Here is a 22,173-nt window from a genome sequence, read left to right as displayed (position 1 = left end):
GTCGAATACCTTTGTGGCAGAATTAGTGGTGCGATACTGACGAGCCCAGCCTCATGGGCGAAACACGGTGTCTATCGCTGTCAATTCTTGCTACAAATCGGCTGCCGAGAAACATGTCATAGAGGTCATACATCTTGATGAGTGTCAAACAAAAAGCTTTGAGACAATGAAGTTACTTTAGGCTAATTCTGATATATTCAAGTTTTGTATAACGAATAGCTGTTTAGATGTTAATCTAGATCGAACAAGCGATCTCAGCAGTTGCAGATGGCTTGCATCCTTGCACAGTTTGACGAGAAATTACATCATAGGCTAAAGCTTTTCTTGTAACAATGTGTTAACATCCGTAAATTCAATTTGAAAGGTTGAAACCCCCGATCCCCCTTTCCTTGGCTACGCCACTGGTGCAAGACAGTGGTATATTATTTAATTTCTCTTGTTTTCTACCAGGGCTGGAAAAAATGTTTACCTTCCCGGGAATCTGTTTTTTAGAGAAAAAATTTCCCGCGGCTTACAATCACGATAATAAGAACCTTATATTTTACTGATCTCCGGAGCTGACGTAAACCAAGTCATGTCGACATATTCTTGATGCCCCCTTATCGAAAATTGTTCTTTGTAATACCGCTTTGAAGGAAGATTACGACTATGAACAAAAGAATAAATTTTAAACTTCATTTTGAATTGAAAAGATATGACGTAATGTCTTCCAACCTTAGTTATATATTTTTTCATTACGTAACGTCTTGTAGGAATAAATTGAAAATCAGTATGATCACTCAAAATGAAAGCAATGGGACTACGAATCCTCACTAAACCAATCAATCAATGGTCTTGTTGCACCGAAGATGACAACCTTATATTTTACTGATCTCCGGAGCTGACGTAAACTTTAAGGCATAGATCTGTTGACTCAATGTAAACCCTTTGAAGGTTGGAGGGGGGGGGGGCTGTCAATTCAACTTTTTTGTATCAACAGTTGTATCTCTAAAACCACTGAGGCTGTGCCTACGAGATTTCTTGACTTTTCCTAATTTTTATTCACCTCTATTGAGCTGAAATTTTGAGCGAATAAAGGTTATAAATTGAAAGATGTAAGGCATTTCTCAGCACATCCTCTGAAATATTTCATATTTTATTGTGAAACATTTTTCCACCAGCTGGATGAAATTAATTTGGCCCATGTCTCGTTAATCCTAACTGTTTCACAGCGTGAAGGGCATTGGCTGTATGTAAAATAATGTAAAAAAAATTAATCGCAACATTACAATGCACGTTATTCATTAGCCTACTCTACCAAAAAATAATGTGTAAACTCACGCTACAAATTACACTCATAAGTGACCTCAACATTTCAACGTCTATGAGCAGTTCTAAAATCCACATAGTTTTAATTTTCGGATATGCTCAGCGTGAATACTTTTACAAAGTGAATCGCAAATTTTAAAACCGTGCCAAAATAACAGAGATAGGCCTATCACTCCTAAAGCATAAGAAGAATCGACAGTCCCCCCCCAAACTGAGCAAGACTCCAGGAGCCCAACCTTCTAAGGGTTAAAAGTCATGTCAACTTATTCTTGATGCCCCCCTTATCGAAAATTGTTCTTTGTAGTACCGCTTTGAAGGTGGATTACGACTATGAACAAAAGAATAAATTTTAAACTTCAATTTGTATTGAAAATACATGACGTCATGTCTTCCAACCTTATCACATTTTTTTCATTACGTAATATTTACCACCACCAAACCACTTTTGACGATCGAATTTGTTAATTTATTTTTCGGTAAAATGTTTAGATGATGTCACGTCATTACGCCGATTTGAGATATAATTTCATTCATGACGTCGTATGGATGAAAAACTTTTACAAGTTTTATACTCTGCTGAGATTAAAGAAGAAACATAAATGATAAATATTGGAGAAATTGAGTCTCCTTTACAACTTAAGAATCGAACAACTCAAAACTGCTGAAACAAAACGTTTTGTTTAAGTGAAAGAATCACTGCAAGCAACCAATGCCAAAATGCGCGCGGAAGATGTCATGGGAGTGTGAGATATCAAAAATTTAACAGGTTGTTATTTTTCTACATCAATGTGACGTTAGTTAAAACTTTAAAAAGTCTATATCTTTGCTTCTGTAGAAAATCTTTTTATCTACTGTACAATTTAGTCATCAAGGTTATCTATACTTTTTTTTAAAGAGAGAGCTTTTACCCCCCCCCCCCCACCTTGCAACTTGAGTTGAATTACTTGAGGTTGGGATCCAAATATTAAAAAAAAAATATATTAATATGTTTTAATAAAAAAAAAGAATTAAAAAGATGATGCCCAAAACATTGGGGGGGCAGCTGCCCCGCCTGCCCCCCCCTGCCGGCGCCACTGGTGCTGTTCCAAGAAATCTACTGTGAAGATTTCTCACACTGTTATATTTTTACCGATCACTCCTTTCACTTTTGTTATTAAAATTTGTTCCTGTTTAAGTTGCATTGCGCCACATGCTATCAACTAATTACATGCACTTGGAGTTTGATCAGGCACTTCGTTGGTTTGGTTTGTTAATGAAGGAATTACATATGGCAATACTGTATTGCCATTACTACAGTATGTTTACCTTACCACTGGATATTTAAAGAGTTTATTGGCAGATTTTTTTCTTATCTTAATGTAACAATCGGCCACCCCCACTAGTGGGGAACTAACCGACGATGGATTATGATGATGATGATGAATGTAAGAAATTTATCGGTTTTAAAAAATGTAAGGCATAGTTGTATGACCTGTTGGTTTGGTTAGGCTGGAATTGTCAATATATCTTTCAAAATGTTGAAATTGATTAATTTAAGCTTAATAATCAAAAACAACCAGTAACGCATAATCGATTTATGAACTTTCCGACGTTTAAAATGCATACATTCGACAAAAATAAAATAAAAACTACCGTAACTGATGTATATTCCACTTTTAACCCTGACATTTTCCTTTAATGTTTCACGGTTCTTATATTGCTACAAAAGATTTTACTCACCAAGTTAATTTTGTTGGCAATAAAGCACTAACTCAGCAAACAAACAAACTTTTTGTTTACCGTACTACTACGTAGCTGACCTTTTTTTCGGTTTCATTATGGTTCGCGACTCATCGCGAGACGTTGATTTGTTACAGGCTGTCACTATCAATGTGCGAGGTCTCGCGACGGGCTGCTTTGTATCTTGACCGAACGCGCTGTTTTAATTATGGAATTCTTGAGCGGTATGTTACTATCGGTCAATGACCAGTAGTAACCTTTGATGGTGAAGTCGTTGTTATGTAACGTAATTCTAGATCATTCTGTAAGATGCGAATCTGGAACATTCTGTTGTTTTCACAATTGCCAATATCGTTTGTCATGATGTCACAAGGTTGTTTACCAATGGATCACTGATTGCGAAATCATTATTTTGTAATATATTTTCTAGAACCGTTACCCCACGTGACAATCTAGAAATTTCTGCTTGTTTACGATTTAAAGTTACTAGACCGAACAACCTTCCATGTAATTTGCGTAATCATTATTATTATGGGAGTTAATTATTATTATGAGTTGATTGTAAGAGATCATTGTTGTAGTGGTGGCAGTTGGTAGTAGATGCAAAGATTATTGTTGATCGAGAGTTGAAGTTATTAAATACGAGTAAAGCAAAGTTGATGCAAATATAATTTGTGATTGAAATTAGAATCGTATGAGAAGCTGTGAGTGGATTGCGTTAAACTCGATCAATAGTCGCAAGTATTGGAATCTATTGCTGTTTACTGTTACTGTTACTTTGATTAATTGCTGGAAGTGGTGAACCATTCGTCGGAGTCCTTCAAGCGTGTTCATATATCATTTCACTAGTAGAACTATCCGTGAATTTAATTGACTGCTTTTCGGTTATAACCCATTAAACTACGTCATTGAACCTTTCCAAGTCTTTTTCCTGGTAAGAGATAGAAAGAATCGTGACACAGGCAGAGAGAACTATCAAGTTTTTAAGTAACAAAAAGTAAACTTCATAACACAATCGTTTTAATTAATGATTTAACGTCTTCTTCTTCGTTGTGGAAGCCTCTGGGGCCCAGGGTCTATTCTTTTTCCACCCCAGATTTACGATGTTTCCGGACTACATTGGAAGACTATAGGCCTACTATAGACGAGAGCAGCCAGTCTTTGATTTCATCATCCAAGACGCGCAGACCTTTCATTCCATTAGGTGACTTGAAGATGGTGCAAGCGTTGATGATATGGTCTGTTGCTCACGACCACATTCACAAGAAGTGGCCATTGGTGCATAGTTGAGCGGAAAAACCAACGCCCGTACGAAGACGGTTAAAGCGCATTCACGCCTGCCTCTTTTGTGTCAGACCGATTGGGAGTAGCGCTGCTGTCGCTACCAAAACGTAATGCGCTACATCTGCCCACTTCTGGTGCCAGCCAACTATTTTTGCGTTATTAGGAGGTTATCAACTACACTTTTAGATCTAATTCTAAAACCTACATTTTGTTTAAAATTACTAAGCTCAAAAATCGAAATATAGCCTATCTATTGATTTTTATTTCAAGGATTTTCACTTTGAGCTTGGCAAAAAGAACCGAGTTGCTTAGTTTGTTTGCAGTTGCCTGAATAGTTAAATATTGTAGGCTGCTGCAGTTAGGCCAAAGCAAACTCATCAAAATAGTGCAACCTTAGTGATTTACTGGTTTTGAAAATGCGTATATATGAACAGCACAGGTCTCTAAACTTCTTTATTTTTCCTGCGACCAAGCATGGTCTACCAGAGCTTCTTCCAGTACCCAAAATAAAGAAAATCGTGTTTTAAAAAATCTGTTTATTAACTTCGTATTTGCGTTCACTCAAGTAAAAACAACGCAAGCAAGTGACCCCTAAAAAAATTGCAGTTGCATTTAAATAGTCTATAGCCTACTGCTTGCCAAGTTGGGCAGAGCTAGTCTTCCAGTTTTATAGGTCGACGGTTCGACGCTCAGCTCTTTTGCAAAACTTTTCTCAGCAATGTGAACAAAGTTTAAAATACCAACAGAGCGGAGAATCGTTGGCTTGTGGAAGCGGACGACCAAACATTGCCTATACCGGTGCGATAGTTTCGGAGGCCATTTCATGACTTCTCGTCGGCCATGGTCGCCGGAGCTTAGAGGCCTGCAACATACTCGTTATGGAAATAGGCATTCTTCTTTTACAACAGATTTGATCATGTTTTATCAGCTGTAACTTCCTATGCTAAAAGAGATTTCTATTTTTGAATTGAATTAGGCTTCTGTAGTGTGCTACAGCTCAGTTGGTTAGGGCGTGACTTCTAGGACGAACAAGCAGCGCTGGTTCGACTCTCGGGGTGTGCGCTTGCGTAACGCACGTAAAGGACTGCTCTCCATTCAGCGGCATCTAATGGATGGAAATGGAATAATCCCTTGGCAACAAGATTTCAACAATCGGAAATTTCACTGTGTCAATTTCGGTGACCTGCCCTGCGTCAGTGATTCAAAGCCTCTACATTAAGTATGCGAAACTGCCAGGATTAAGCTCTGCTAGAAGCTTTCCCAGTCCGAGGATAAAAATTCAATCAATCAATCAGGTCCATTATTTTATGATATAAGCACGTAGCCTACGGTATCCCTCATTACGGCATGTTAGTTTTGCATTGTTGCTACATACATATTAATAATGACGTCACAAATCCTGGTAACCTTTCAAAAGATTAATTTTTTTGACAACTTTTTTAATTTTGTTTAAGCAAATTTTTTTCTTAATTTTTTATTTACTTATTTTAAATATGGCAAGAAGAAATGGTAAATTAGCAAATCCATCTGTAACACCTGTTGAAACACCCACAACAGCAACTAATGCCACCACAACGGACAGTGATCTTGAGGAAGTAAATCTTAGCGATCCCACAGACAACTGTAAAACTCCAATGCCATCTGGAGCAGGTAGAAGCAGAAGTAGAAGAAGAACACATGGAAAATATGTTTACGAAGATTCTGAATCGGATGGAGCGGAAAATAGAAATAGTTATCGTAAAGCGTCAGTAGGAAAAAGTGGAAAGGTTCATCCGTCAACTGGAATATCTTGCAAAAGGTAGCAACAGTGTGACGTCACCATGTAACATCGTAAATTATTACACATGACTAAGAAACAAATTTTAATTTTTCGTATTCGAAACGCACACTTTTTCTTTACAGCTCCTGCTTCTTTTACTTTTTGGTTAATTGTGTATTGGTTCACCTTGTAGAAACCGACACTTTTTTCTTCACAGCTCATGCTTCTCTTTCTCCTTGTAATTTATGGTATATGACCATGTGTAATGGTTTACCATGTAGTCTAGCTGTTTCACTCAAATGTCTTGGAGTATAATAACAGTATAGCCTACGTTTAGAGGCGAGAATTTTAATGAAAAAGGCAGTTTGATTGATTGAATCTTTATCCTCGGACTGGGAAAGCTTCTTTGAGAGCTTAATCTTGGTAGTTTTGCATATTTGTAGATGCTTTGAATCACTGACGCAGGCCAGGTTGCCGAAATTGACAGAGTGAAGTTTTCGATTGCTGAAGTGTTGTTGCCAGGGAATTATTCTATTCATTAACTGCCGCTAAATGGAGAGCAGTCCTTAGAATGCATTTGTCATGCGCACAGCACACACACCCAGAGTCGAGGCAGTACCGCTTGATCTTAAAGCTTCTTCGTTCACGAAGTCACGCGAAGTTCACGAAGTTCACGAAGTCACGAAGTCACGCTGTTGTTTCTCTGGGCAAGAAACTTTACGATAATTGCCTCTACCCAGTGATCGATTTCGAGTAATGGGTAGTACCAAATTTAAGTCGTAAGTAGAGTAGACAACCGGAAACAGACATTGCCGTCGGCTGCAGCGTGGGTCAGGTGTACGTCGGAAGGCGTACACCGATGCATAGCGCTCAAGTCCGCTTTCCCGCAATGCAGGATAAAGATAAACAAACAAACAAACAAACAAACAAACAAACAAACAAACAAACAAACAAACAAACTAATTGAGCTATCGGGGCACAACACCAGCGCTTTAGCCTACACATTTATTGCAATAAGAACCCATGCATAAATTAAAATGCACCTGGATTCTTGGACAATAAACGATTTAATTGCCAAAAGACTTGGATGAACAGTGGGTCATTTCCTAAGGTAGGCTATAGCCAGGATTCCAGAAGTAGCCTATTAACGACTTGTTTAACATTGCATTAAACCAAACCGTATGGCCAGATGTTAGGCATGTCTAAAGATTTCGGCCACAATAAAATAAAAGCTAAATTTAGGCTACCGGTACTTCACAATTTTGCTTGTTTCAGACGCAAAAGGTGTATAAGTCCGTCGTATACTAGAGTACGAACACTCTATTCCCACTTTCCACGCGATTATGGACGATTAATTCTTTTGCATCTTTTCTCCACATTGCTTATATATTTGATGGTGTATCCAATTGTCAATTTTTTCTGGACTTATTTGATAAACGTCGATGATGAAGTCGCGTAAGTCGTATAGCCTAATCTATAAATAACTTTGTTTGTGAAATGATAGAAAATAAATCTATCTAGAGAGAACTAGTCTGAGTGTTTAATTTCTAGCTTACTAATTTCTGGAGCAACTAAATATTCTTTTTGACAAAATCGATAGTTTTGAAACAAATCTATTAATGTGCTAATGGCAAGTTAGTGTTGATCCAGAAATCGCAAAACAATTTTTTAACTTTACAAAAATTTTATTGGAAATGGTTTCAGAAAAAAAAAAAACTATTGGTCTGTATGAAGTTACTCAATTTTTGCACGTAACCTATGTTGTAAGAATGTGGATCATTTCAGTAAGCTAAACAGTATGCTATTTCAATTAATATTAAGTGGGTCTGCGCCTATTTTGAAAACTGGTAGCCTTTGGCAATGGTTATTTCTGATAATTGCCAACATGGATGTGATTTGTTTTTCAATGATTCTGAAACTACTGTATATGTAGAATTTTTTTATAGTTTGGATGAAACCATTAAAGATTAAAAAACTTTAAAAAACGTTTTTGTTTTGCTCGGGAATAGGCCTAAGTAGGGCTGTGGCCTAGCCAAAACAAAGCACCCAGCAGCCATTGGTGTTTCAATGTTAGTAGGGGAGATGTGGGACCTATTCAACAGTGTGACTTATTCAACAGTGCCGTATTTAGACCCCTACAAAAAATTCATTTGATTTTGATGTTTCCAAGTTTTAATTTAATAAAGATGATGCATTGTGGGTTTTCTTTACGATCAGGCACGCAGTTAGAGAGAAAAGCGAAGTTTTCGATTTTGAACGTAAAAAGTAATTTTCGAAGGGTGCAGTTAAAGGGCGGGGAAACCCAAATTAACTTTTTGCGAGTTTTTCGTTTCAGCGTGATGTCATTTTGTACAACATGCGTTTTAGCAATAAAAAAATCCAAATTTTGTTGCCCTCGTCTCGCTAAGGCCGCTTTTGTTTGATACCCGTTTGCGAAATCTCGCGCGCATCAAGCTGTGATGCTGTTCGCTGTGACGTCACAAGGTACATACAGTTGTGGCCAAAAGTTTAAGACCAGACTTGATTTATGACCATTTTTGCATTACTTCAAAATACTGCATCATATATTGTTTCAGTTGCATCATCTTTATGCATCATCTTATATCTGATGCAGTATTTTAAAGTAATGCAAAAATGGTCATAAATCAAGTCTGGTCTTAAACTTTTGGCCACAACTATATGTACCTTGTAACGTCACAGCGAACAGCATCACAGCTTGATGCGCAACGAGACCTCGCAAACGGGTATCAAACAAAAGCGGCCTTAGCGAGACGAGGGCAACAAAATTTGGATTTTTTTATTGCTAAAACGCATGTTGTACACAATGACATCATGCTGAAACAAAAAACTCGCAAAGTTAATTTGGGTTTCCCCGCCCTTTAATCTTTGATTAATCGTTTTAGACAGCACACTGACCAAGCTTTGATGTTCGTTAATATTTCTTGGCAGTTAGTGTAGGCAGTTGCATAGTTTCATATCTGACACTATCACAAGTAGAACGTTTTTAAGTAAAATGTAAAAATGGCTGGTTGTGGGACCTATTCAACACTCGACTCAGGGGCCAATTCAATAGTAAACAGAGTGTTGAATTTTCAAGTTCTCATCTGAAGAGACCGATTGTGTGGTTTAACCTGCAAAAACCGTTGGTGCCATAGACATTAACTTGTCACATGGCTTCCCAGTGGCGTCGCAAGCTTATCAGGATCGGATGGGCCAAACTTCAATTCAAATGGGAGCGGACCTTTTTCTTTATTGAAAAATTTTCGACATGGGGGGCGCCCACCACGCTGGCGACGCCCCTGAGGTTATAACATATTCATGTGCGTGTAAAAATACTTTTCTTTTTGCATTTTCTTTATTAAAAATGAAAAATAATAATCAGATGTTTTGGTCGGATTAATGTTGAATTGGTTCCCTGGGGGTGGGACCTATTCAACAATTCAGAAAAAATTTTAATTAGAAAAAAAAATGTGTTAGAAGTTATTAAAATTTTTTAATCTTTCCACAGAGCGTAAACGTTAATGTTATTTGTGCTCGGAACAAGTTTCAGGAAATTCGGATGAAAAATAGAGCTTCCAGGCAAATAAATCAAAATTTGTTGAATAGGTCCCACATCTCCCCTACATTTATTAACTTTCCACTAAAGGAATCACCGTAACTTTTAAAACATCAAAATACCAGATAGACATTTAGGATTAGCCTACATTTATTTATCAATTCCCAGCCAGCAAGCCCGACTGGGGCTCAGTAAAAATTCAAGTGGGCACTGCGGGCATAACATGTGGGTTATTTGTGGGTCACAAATGGATTAACACAAGTCCAGTTTATGTTGTTTGTTTAATTAATTGCCCAAACCGAGCCCCGTATTTTAATTTCAACTTCCTATTATTTTCTTTTAGCTTAGAAAAGAAAGCAAAAAATGTAAGCATTATTGTGGGTTAAATTTGGGCACCCCAGTTGTAAAATCATCCAAACATGGATGGTAAGTGGGTTGCCCAATATTAAAAAACTGTTTTTACAAAACAAAAATGTTTTCATTGGTTGTATAAAAACAACTTTGTCCGTGTTGCTTTTATACAGCCAATAATTTTTACAAGGATAAGTAAAAGATCTCATGTGGGTTCAGTCTGGGCAGCCCATTTGCACAACAGCATTTTACAAAATTTAGTCTGAGTTAAATTTCCCAATTCCAACATTAGTTCTGAATATTAGGAGGCTAATTTAAATTAACGCATTATTTGTTGTAATTGCAATACAGATATTTTTACACGTTTTCTTCTTTCACCTTTCTTCAACTACGAAGAAAAGCTGCTTTCATTACCTCTAAACTCGAAGTATTTTGGCAAAAGGTTTAGTGGCGCATCGTAGGCTATGCGTCTGGGATTTAGATTCCAAAGAAATCAGTTCAACACCACTAGGAAGCATTTTATTCAAACATTCTCAAAATGGGTGGGAACTTAAGCCCGCGGACAAATATAACTGAGACCCAATCGAGCAGCCCAGTTGGAGACCTGTGTTTTGCATCTTTGGTACCCAGAAGGGCCCCAATTATCATGGCTGGCTGGGTTAATCTTTGGTCTACAAAGGAACAAACTGTGTAGGCCTAGCTATTGCATTGAAAAGTGGGATTAAGAAAGCTTTTACTGATCAAGAATCTGACTTGGTTTGATTTTTGTTGCAATTGTCAATCATCTTTTGTGTGACACGGTTGATGGCCGGTTGCTTGGCGTGATACTATTTCTCAAGTTTATAATGGAGTAACCTATGCAATATTATAATGGAGTGTTTGTTTTCTTTCCAGAACGTTGTTTCATTACATTACTGAAGAGCCAAGTTATGAAGGGGGATATTTCAATCATTTTCGAAAAATGAAGTGGCTTTCTTGGCCACAAGTAACTGCCGAAAGTGTAGCGTTGCTGCTTGCAACAACAATAAAGGATACTGCAATATTACATTGGGAAGGAGTAATGGATGACATGTCGTTGACCAATATCGTTGGAAATCACATTTCCAAACGCTATGGACGATGATTTTTGACGACCAATAAAATCTTTTTATCAATACTTGAAATTCTTAAATTTGCTAATTAGTTTGCAATGCAAAAAACTTTGACAAATAAATTAATCGAATGTAGCCTAATTTAAAATGCAGAATAGCCTATACAAATTTTAACCTGCTGTAAAAAGTAGGTAGGCTATTCGTTTGTGGCCAACAGAAGATCCAGGAGGGCACTTGGTAGGCAAACGGGGCTCCCAAATGGAGAAAACTATACGCCTATTTTCTTTACTTTTGCAAACTTTATTGCTCGCTTTGTTTGCTTAATAACATTTCATTAACTTAACGGGCGGCATTGGGCACGTGTGTATTCAATAAACTAATTGTAGCTCCTGCGGCTTTTTTTTTAAATAATATTGTGTTCCCTTGTGTCTTATTGTCGTGGTTAAGTGCGTCGCTTGAAACATTTCAACCACATTGGGTCTTCTCTTAAAGACTGAGGCTAAACTAACGCGTCTAGCGTCTAAAAAAACAACTGAACTGACTTTCAATCTTATGATCTTTTTTTCAGTCATTGAGTCGTTGCATCTTGCAGTCAGTTCACCACGCTTTGTTTGCAGTTATGGTACCAGATCAGTTGTGGTGTCAGTTTAATTTACGTTACGAGTCATGATTTGATTCGGTTCACCACGTTCTGTTAGATTTATTTTCTGCAATAAACTCACACGTGTAAACATCCAGATATCATTCTCGGGTCATCCTCACCACGGATGTGCTCAGAATGTTGCTGTAATAAGATAGGAGCTGGATGGACTAGGATACTCGACGTTCCCTACATAAATTGGTGACCTTGACGTGATTTCTTCCTTGAATCATATTCGATTGTATTGCTCTTGGATTAACATTTCTAAACAACTGAATAAACTTAATTCATCGCTGCAAGGAAAGCAGACAAATTTAATTACCCTCAGCGATAAAGCGTCTGCTTTTACGCAAAAACTTTATCTTTGGAAGACAAGATTATTGCAGGACAACTTTGACATGTTTGATCAATTGTACGAATTCACTGAGAAACCAGAAAATATTGAAATCAATAAACAACTGTTGATTAATTTTATTCCTGACCATACTCAGTCACTGCAGGACCAATTTAACTTCTACTTTGGTGATTTGAACGTTCGGAGTTTTTCATGGGTTTCCAGTCCGTGAACTGACCAGTGACACTACTTTGAATATGTTGCATCCATCTGGGAGTGAGCTTGATAAAATTTTGGATACAAGCTTCACATGAGTATCCACAACTGTCTTAGAAAGTTTTGAAAATAATTTTACCTTTTGTGACATTTTATCTTTGTGAATGTGGATTTTCTGCTCTGGTTACAATAAAAACAAAGTATTGTTCTCGACTTGAAGTCGAAGATGAACTCCGGTTGAGTCTTTCAAGTAGCCTACTACACCTCGTTTGGATATGCTGTGCTCAAATGTGCAAGCTCAAGGTTCGCACTAAATGTAGCAATCTTTCTAATACCAACTACTGTTTATGACTTAGCAAGCAATAAGTGACATTTGTTCGTTACAAGGCGAGGAGGAAGGGGAGGAAAGTAGTGGTCCGTGACTAAGACACAATTTTTTAAAGTGGTCCTTGAATCTCAAAAGGTTGAGAACCTCTGGACTAGGCTATACTAAATTTCAACTGTCTCTTTCATTTGACTTAGATTAAGTAGCCTACATATAGTTATCTGTATTGTAGATTACCATGTCTGATTACTTTTTGCCTGTGGCCTCTGTGCCGGACCGTTGTGGTCGTTAGATATCTTTCTACTATGGGCGTTAATTGCGGGCTTTTGGCATTTTGTACTGATGTAAGCCGACATGATATTTGCATTCTATAGTCCACCGCTTTCTGCCCTATTGGCCTTGTCGCTCATTAACCTGCTGCCTTGTTCCCTTTAGTAATCGACATGTGTCTTACATCCCTTCTTTTTAGTATTTCATCTGGTCCATTGGCTACATAGGCGTAGGCTACTCTAGTTGATTTAGCATAGCCTAGCCTATATAACGTTTTCTAGTCGATATTACATCCTTCAATTTACGATTGTCATAGTGTTCGATTCAGCATTTCATTTATTGCATCTTTAATATCATAGTCCGTGTTTATTCTGGCCCGAACTTAGGCTTTGTGTTTAGGATTACATTTCGTTCCCTTCAATTGTAACCTTAGGACTACGCCTGTATATTGTAGAATATCCTCCTTGATGGCCGGATGTCCGATGCACGAGACCTCTGCCTTACCCGACTATAGGAGCCGACCAGCTGCTCCCTTGGAACAGAGGAACTATTAGCTCTTGCGCCGTGCGAAGGACCCCGCCTTTCTGCTCACCGTGTTTACCGTTTTATTTTAGGTATCACTTTGGCAAGGTTGGCGGTAGTACCATTTTTGGAGCTTATGTTCAACAAATGCGAAAACGTCACACTGAGATATATAGCTTATCTCCGTGGCCATACCCGCAGTGTACCAGTGTACCACTGTACCTACTGCACTGAATGAGGAAGCCGGAAGGCCGAAACGGTGTGCCACTGTCTGCAGTTATAGCCTACTGCGTCTTGTATGCCTTTTTTCTGCATTAATGTTTTGCTAAGACATCTTCATCAAAAGTCAAACAGCTCGCCCCGTTTGCCTTGCGGTGGTGTCTGTAGCTCCTGCGACTTTTTCTTTGCGGCATTATTGTGTTCCCTTATGCCTTATTGATGTCGTGAAAACCTGGAGGCCTTTATTAGTCCCTGTAGTTTCGCTATAAGTCAAGTGTGTCATGATGATTAAGAATTTGAAACGCCAGCTACAGTAGGTATTTGTGTGCTTCTTAGGACTATCGACGTTCGCTACCCTCACCGTCTTTGTTTCGAACTACTCGACGTCCGCTACACTAATCATAGTTTCGGATAGTCTATCATCACGTTATAATATCCTAACCTTGTCGCTTCAATCTTGTTCTAGAACTCTGCTGTGTTTGAGCTATTATTTTTCGTTGTGATGGTCAGAAATAAAAACAAACTGAACTGAATCATATTATGTCATATTTCGTCACTAACGTGTTCAGAACAAAAAAGGTTCAATAGGCTATAATAATAGACTACAATAATTACGGTAGGCTACCGTAAACCTTCCTGAACTTTTACATTGACTTTTTTTCTCTCAGGATTGTGCTTGTTGAACAGTTGCCTAATTATTTTCTTCGAAACTCTTCACTCCATAAATGAAAAGGACAAACAACTAGGGCAAAAAAAATTGAATTGAGTTAGGCCTATTGTATCCAAGCTTTTCGTATAATTGACAGTTTTCACGAAAATAGCCTATTGCAATAAGAAATTGTTTACACAAGGCTACAAGTGCTTTTTCGTTCTTGTAGCCGACGGTAACAAGACGAGTGGGCTTATACGTTTTACACAAGGCAAATTTAGAGTGCAATAAGGCAGAGGTGTAGGCCTACGGAATCAGGTTTTCTGGACTCCTACCCCACTCCGACTCCAAAGTATGTGATTTCAAACTCTACTCCTACTATTTCGGAGATATTCACTCTAAACTCTGCTCCGACTCCGAAAAATTAAAAGAAAAAGCACATTTTTAATTGAAAAAATTACACTGCTTGAAAGTAAAATATCGTAGAAGTAGCCTACACAAATATCACAACTGCATCAAGTGCAGCGTAAATATTTGCTTGCTAAAAGTATCAATTAGCAAATAATTAGACTCCGGCTCTAATCTGGCTCTTGTTTTTAGTCCACGAGTTTCAGACTTTTACTCCAGTCCGACTCTGGCCGTCGCCCGAGACACCGGCTTCTAAATAACCCAAATCTCCGACTTCTGTGCACCTTTCATTTCAAGTAAAAGGACATGGTAATCTGGAAAAAATTACTATATATATTTTAAAATATTGATTTTGTAGCGATATGTGCAGTCGATTTCTTAAATCCCATGTTAACGTTAATTTCTTTTTGTACGTATTCATGTTCTTTATTTCCGACCATCAAAGCAAAAAATAAAATAAAATAACACCGCTTGTCATAACATCACATGGTCAGGAAAAAGGTAAAAGCGACAAAACGCGAATGTAAGCGTACTCGAGAGAGAAGGGATTATTTGAATACCGTGCTAGGATTTTGGCACGGTTGCAACAACTTGCAGCTCTGCATATTTGTAGAAGCAGAAGGTCGGAAAAAGTCAAATAAACCAAATTAAAAGTCTAAATCAAATAAAACTGCAAGTAAAGACCTTCATTATTCTAAATTAGTTTCCAAATTAATCATTTCAATAAATTCTCTTACTCCTGGGTGGATTTTTCTCTGTAGGCCTACCCTTAAAACTATCCATTGTGGTAGCCACTCAGCTGTGGCGTTTGGAGACTGGAGTTTGGACATTCTCAACTGCGTTTTTAATGCTATGACGTCATTCATTCTGCTCAAAGCAAAAGAAAAGGGCGATTTAAGTCAGCTTAGTAGAATAGTACCGTACCAAAGCTCTCAGTTGGGAGGGTCTAGCTCATTCTATTCAGCAACATTTCGTGTTTTGCGATCATCTTGAAGTTTATGGACTTCTCCAATTTTTGTTCATGAACAACATGACTCAGTCCAACTTTGGAACATGTCTTTTGTAGACCAGGCTAGGTGATGACAATGTCACAATACTGAAAAGTTTTAGGCTAATGTGTATTCAATTATTGATTAGTTTAACCAAGACCCAGGTGAAATAATTCCACTAAAGTACCAACTAGGCCTAAATATAATTAGAAGCCTACATGTGTGAAATATCAATCTTGCTTGTTTTTTTAATAGCTGTTTCTTTCCTTGTTATCTTTTTACATTTTTTTTGAAGGTGTTACGACCATGCCAATTTTTTTAACTTACAACTTATTTTGGTCCCAAGCACATTTTAAGGTTTGCGTTTTGTCACTTCTACCTTTTTTCTAGACCTTTGCTATGTTAACATGTGTCATTATTGCTGTGATAAGAGCCAGATAAAGCATTTTCTGTAATGTCTTTTAAATCATTGTAATGAAAAGAGTCAAACAGAGTAGGCTACTGCTAGTACTTGGCAGTTGCCATTCTGTAGAAAAGAGAAGAATGATTTTAGATTACACAGATGCTAGTTATCACCTACAACATCTATAACATCTGTTTTCAAACCCTTGTCGCTCAAATATTAAGTTTGCTTTTTTTCCTTTGCTGGTTTTTCAACAACAAAGAAAAGATGGCTTACTAGCTTTGTAATTTGTATTTCTCTGTCGTTCTTTGTAATTTGTTTTCTAGCTGACGTCAACTTCTTCGGCGAATATCTTCGTGTGATGAAGCCTATCTGCCAGGCTTTTGACATTCTCCAGGGCGAGTCCAAGGCATAGGCCTATTACGGAGTCTTGCTTCCAACCATCACAATTTACGCGAAGAAGTTGACCGAGATCAGTGATCTTGTGACCTGTGAGGAGTTGAAAGAGAAAGTCCTTGAATGGGTGAAGAAAAAATTCACAAGTGCTTCAACAACATGCAATGTGTTATGGCATCATGTCTTCATCCCTCCTTCAAGACGTTGTGGCTACAATTTCTGCACTATGTTTCCACGGATGATACTGATTGCTGACGCACTGCGAAAAAAAGTCAAGACAGATGGTAATTCGACTGTTGCAGGAGACATCAAGCCAGGTTGATACCGAGAAGAGTGACACCAACACTAGTAGGGATGGGCAATTCAGAATAATTCACTATTCCAGAATTATTCCGGAATACTAAACCAAATCCAGAATACCGAATCCTATTAACTTCTAGGCTCCAGCAATGCAAAAAGTAAAAAATTTCATGCAATGTTTATTTGCAAATTTAGACACAAAAGCAACACAATCAAAGTAGATCTGGGTTTTTTTTTCCGGTCATTTATCGGTCATTGACCGATTTTTTAGCAAAATGTCCGAAAAAAGTATAGTCGATTCGGTCAAAATGACCGAAAAAATATATACTATATATGACCAATAAATAAAAAATGACCGAATTTTTTCAAGTCATTTTGAACAAATGACCGAAAAGTCTCAGCGAAAAAAAAAACCCAGAAGTAGATGTTTATTGTAGTGCAACACATCAAGGGCTATGGCATTCCAAATGATTGCCAGACAAACGAGAGCCGTGTTGCCAGATGCTGGAAGCTGCTTGACACCAAAAAGTAACTAAAATTTCATCAGCTATTTAAAACACCCTAAATAAATCGATTTTGCCTAAAATACACATAGTTTTTAAGACATAAGACACTGCCATCATGCATATGCAAACCTTGCAAAATGTTTTCTATACAAGCAGGAATTATTTGCTAAAAAGTTAAAAAAAGTTGAAAAAACTTTTTTGAAAAAATTGAGTGGGGAAAATTTCACCAAAAAGTTGTCTGGTTCCAAGGTCAAAAAGCTTGGCACCAAAGACCTCTAAATTTCACCAGAATTTTTTAATTTGGTATCTTACTTTCCCATCTGGCAACGCTGAACGGGAGCGCAGCTTAGTTGCCGCCAAGCCCGCACTGGAAAAGCATCGCTCAGAAGAAGCTGATTGGCAAGTACGGTATGCTGAGATATTTCAGAGCCAACTCCTTTAGCAGGGACATCTGCTCAATGTTAACTTGTTACGCCACCAGTCAAACTATCGCAGAGTCGCATACGCACGTGAATTGAAAAAAAGCATTGCACATTTTTGTGCATATGTACAAAGCGTGAAGAAAATTGCGCGCTTGGTTTCTTTGATTGCTCATGTGGGTGAGTGACGTAGGGATGCATGCGCCGTGCGTGCACAACCACGTGCAAAACGTTTTTAAAACTGCGGATGGTGTCAGTGCAAAGAAAAAAGTGAGTAAACCACACTTTTTTCAGTTCACTGTCTCAAGCTGACAGCTTGCACAAGACTTATGCATATCTTTAAAACCGAATCTTATTACCCGGTTTTATTGCCATTTTGGATTCGGATAGTTTAGGATCCGAATCCTTCTGGATTCGGTATATTCTGAATTGCCTATCCCTAAACACTAGTCGTGACTCCGAGGATGTCTTTTTTGGAGTGCTTGCGCCATCTCGTGAAACGTCGGTGCAGAAGGAAGCAGCAATTGTGGCCGTTTTTTTTGGACAAAAGCAAGTCATTGAGCTTTTCGAATACCAAGTTAAAACAATAAATCTGTTCATTAAATAAACATCAATAAACATCTGTTCATTGAATACAACACCCCCATTCCTTCCAGTGCTGCGGTGGAGAGACTTTTCTCTGTTGGAAAAGATGTGCTTAAGCGAAAGCGGGCAGGACTTAGTGACTCTCATTTTGAAATGCTTGTGTTTTTGAATGATGTGTAACAATAAGTTTCCCTTAGAATGTGTTTTTTATTACGACATTAAATGACAGTTTAATGTAAACGAATGATAACATTCTATTTCAAGGTCATTTTTGCGTCACCTGGGATTTGAGTGTTTCCTAGTGTCATTTTAGACAAAAGTAGCGGTAGCGCACGCTACTTTGGCCCGAGTAGCGGGTAGCGTGCTACTTTTGTAAATTGGTAGCGGTAGCGCGCGCTATTTTGACCCAAGTAGGGGGTGCCCACCTCTGTTGCTAAGAATGTTTGGGAGAGGCATCAGCCTTCATTTGTTCATTTTGTCAAAATAGTATATGAATGAATTTTCTGGTACTCAGTGAAGATATACTCAACTACTATTTTCAATATATGGTCATTCCCCTAAGCACGAATTTTTTTTCTGAAACACCAAATATTTTTCATCACCCACTCTTTAATTCTGAAGATATATTTTTTTGGTGGTAATCCACTTTTAGCTACTTGTGTCTACCTTACAAAACAATTTATTTCAAGCGAAAACTCCACCAACTTCGGAAATACGGAAGAAGATCGTGAATTGGGAGCAGGATTTTCGTAGAAGGGGAAAAATCTCTAATGCGTAAATGCGCAATTGGGGAAATTCGTGGATACAACAAATCTTTCAATTGCACGTTTATTTTGGAATAAATTTGCTTCCATTTGACATGGTTAGCTCCTGCATACCTACTGATTATTTTCACATAGTTTCATCCGAAAAAAAAACAAACCTTGGCGTAATGGATCCCGAAAACGATGTTGGTCTGTAGGAAAATATGTATAAATTACCGCGGATCCGCATTTTTCCTAATTATTTATTTAGTGAAAAAATATCAATCCAAGATTTTAAAGACTTGAGAACACAATAGCAGTGATGACGTTACTCATCAATTGATTGATTGAATCTTTATCCTCGGACTGAGAAAGCTTCTCGCAGAGCTTAATCCTGGCAGTTTTGCATACTTGTAGAGGCTTTAAATCACTGACGCAGGCCCGGTCACCGAGATTGACAGAGTGAAGTTTCCTATTGTTGAAGTCTTGTTGCCAGGGAATTATTCCATCCATTAGATGCCGCTGAATGGAGAGCAGTCTTTAACGTGCGTTGCTCAAGCGCACACACTGAGAGTCGAACCAGCGGCGTTTGGTCTTAAAGCTTCTTCATTCCAGAAGTCACGCGCTAACCAACTGAGCTATTAAAGAAATTAAAATGAACAACACAGCATAAGAAACACGAAAACAACACGGAGGAATTAAAATGATTTAACAAAGTATTCAAATATTTTGACTTGCTCTGCGTGATGAGTGCGCGCGAGACGTACTATGGCATCATAGTTAATGCATTGCCATTTGTTGCCTTTTGGAGGCAGCATGGATGCAACAGATATTAGGCTACGTCACATGCTGAGAAAATGGAGATGTTCGGATTTAAATCATCCGGGACATTTTGCATATTTCAAACAACACTATGTTCCTGTTACTGACATATAAACCATTGATTGATTGACATTTGTAAATTTGTCTCCGGCTCTGAGCACCCCCACACTAGCCTGTATAATTAGAGATGTATACATACCGATATATCGGTATCGGTGATATCGGCCATTTTTGAGTATCGGCATCGGCAAAATTTGGCCGATACTGTGGCCGATACTAAACATGTAAAAAAAGACGTTTGCTGCGGATTTTCTGCAGAAGCAAAGATATAGATTTTTTAAAGTAGTAACTAATGTCACATTGATGTAGAAAAATAACAACCTGTTCAAATTTTTGATACCTCACACTCCCATGACTTCATGCGCGCACCTTTTGGCATTGTTTGCTTATAGTGATTCTTTCACTCAAACAAAACGATTTGTTTCAGCAGTTTTGCGTTGTTCGATTCTTAAGTTGTGAAGGAGACTGAATTTCTCCAATATTTATCATTTGTGTTTCTTTTTTACTCTCAGCAAAGGATAAAACCAGGCCAAGACTACCCAGGTAGCAAAAATGTATAATTTTGCATCGTTTTTACATTGCTAAACGTTTGAAAAACCTATGTAACTTGGTTGTTTTCAGTAAGCTGGTTCTATCAGTTTGTGATTTAATTTCCACCTTTCGTTGTAATAAACTCACCAAGCTTAAACAATGTCATGGCAGAGTAAGTAGGCTCAAAATGAAAGCAATGGGACTACAAATCCTCACTAAACTGATCAATAAATGGTCTTGTTGCGCCTAAGATGACAACCTCATTGTGAAGAAAGGAGCGTCCTTCCGGCTATCAGCACAAAGCTGAGCACTCACTAGTACAGCGAGCTGTTACGATTCGCTAACCATAACGGTGTAGCTTCTACGCTAGCCATTTAGACCATCCAATCAACTACCGTATATGTTTCTCGGCAGCCGTTTTGTAGCAAGAATTGACATCGACAAGAATTGAAATGGCTAGTGTGGGAAGCTACACCGTTGTGGTTAGCGAATCGCAACTGCTCGCTGTACTAGTGAGTGCTCAGTGCCACATGGCGCTAGAGTATTATTTTCTGATTTTATTGATGTTTTAATGGCAATTTAAGGCTCACCAGAAGAGATTTAACAGCAAATTTAGTGCAGACGGTCAGAAAGTTTTCAATTTTATTAGGGACAGGGTTTTGGGCCTAGGTGAAATATTTGCTGAAATCTGAAAAGCAGTTTTTGTCTCATTTTTAGTGCAGAAATAGGGATAGCAATCTTCTTGCCTGTGCCATTTCAGTTTTTGAGTTTAAACAAACATTAGCCTGTTTTATTTGAAATTCGTGTTTCGGGTTATTTTACCAAAAATTCGTGTTTAGGGGAATCACTATATACCCTTTAGTGACCTTTATGTAATAGCCTATTATTGTCAACAAAAGTGATGGTTTCTATGTGAAATCCAATTCAGCTGAAAGCTATGGAAGCGAAGTAGTGACTTCTCGAAATCAACATAGCCTTGTTGAGAAAAGCTCCAAATGCTATAAACAATTTGGGGAGCAAGTCTTTTAGGCACCGGTCAAATAAGCGCGCACATTGTGGCGTCAGGATAATTAGGTGTGGACCACTGTGGCGCCGTTCATTTAGGTGCTATTCCTAGTAAAGTCTGTAGATTGTATCAGCTTGGCTGGTAGGGCAATGCTTTTCGCACAAAATGTTATATTGAACAGAAAAGTATGTTGTTTTGTTAATACACGTGCATTTATTTGTTGTTAGTCATGGCTTCAGTGAGTGAAGCTGCTTTAACCGGCAATGCTTTTCACACAGAATGTTGTATTGAACAGAAAAATATGTCATGGCTTCCGTGAGTGAAGCTGCTTAAACCGGCAATGCTTTTCACACAAAATGTTATATTGAACAGAAAAATATATTGTTTTTTTAATGTGCGTGTTTGGCATTTCTTTATTGTTAGCTCAGGTTTGCGTCGACGAAAGCTTTATCAATAAATTATTCAAGTTTCCGAACATGACTGAGTTCACTTTTAGTTAAGTCAAATAATAACTACACTAAACATCAGTAAAAAATATACTGTTGCCTATATTCAAGCGGTTGGCTTGAGTGAAGAGTAATTTAGTTTTCTGTCAAAACTCCGACTAGGTTTTGCCAAAGCTGAGCTGATACAATCTGCAGACTTTACTAGGAATAGCACCTAAATGAACGGGCGCCACAGTGCTCCACACCTAAATATCCTGACGCCACAGTGTGCATGCCTATTTGATCGGTGCCTAACTGTCTGCGCCTAAAAAACGTG

At 38.1% G+C, this 22,173-nt stretch overlaps 1 protein-coding gene across 1 annotated transcript; it reads left to right on the top strand.

The window, feature by feature from the left end:
• The first annotated feature begins 5,760 nt into the window (after positions 1-5,760).
• Positions 5,761-11,133, top strand: LOC145782238 (uncharacterized). Its single transcript, XM_082594020.1, has 3 exons — positions 5,761-6,109; positions 7,346-7,525; positions 10,872-11,133. The coding sequence occupies exons 1-3, from the start codon at positions 5,805-5,807 to the stop codon at positions 11,098-11,100; spliced, it is 714 nt and encodes a 237-aa protein (XP_082450146.1). The 5' UTR covers positions 5,761-5,804; the 3' UTR covers positions 11,101-11,133.
• Positions 11,134-22,173: the final 11,040 nt, after the last annotated feature.

Source organism: Aplidium turbinatum, chromosome 13 (genome assembly GCF_918807975.1).
Source record: "Aplidium turbinatum chromosome 13, kaAplTurb1.1, whole genome shotgun sequence".
Taxonomy (NCBI): Eukaryota; Metazoa; Chordata; class Ascidiacea; order Aplousobranchia; family Polyclinidae; genus Aplidium; species Aplidium turbinatum.
Note: the sequence above shows the minus strand (reverse complement) of the source record. Positions and strands in the feature narration are given on the sequence as shown.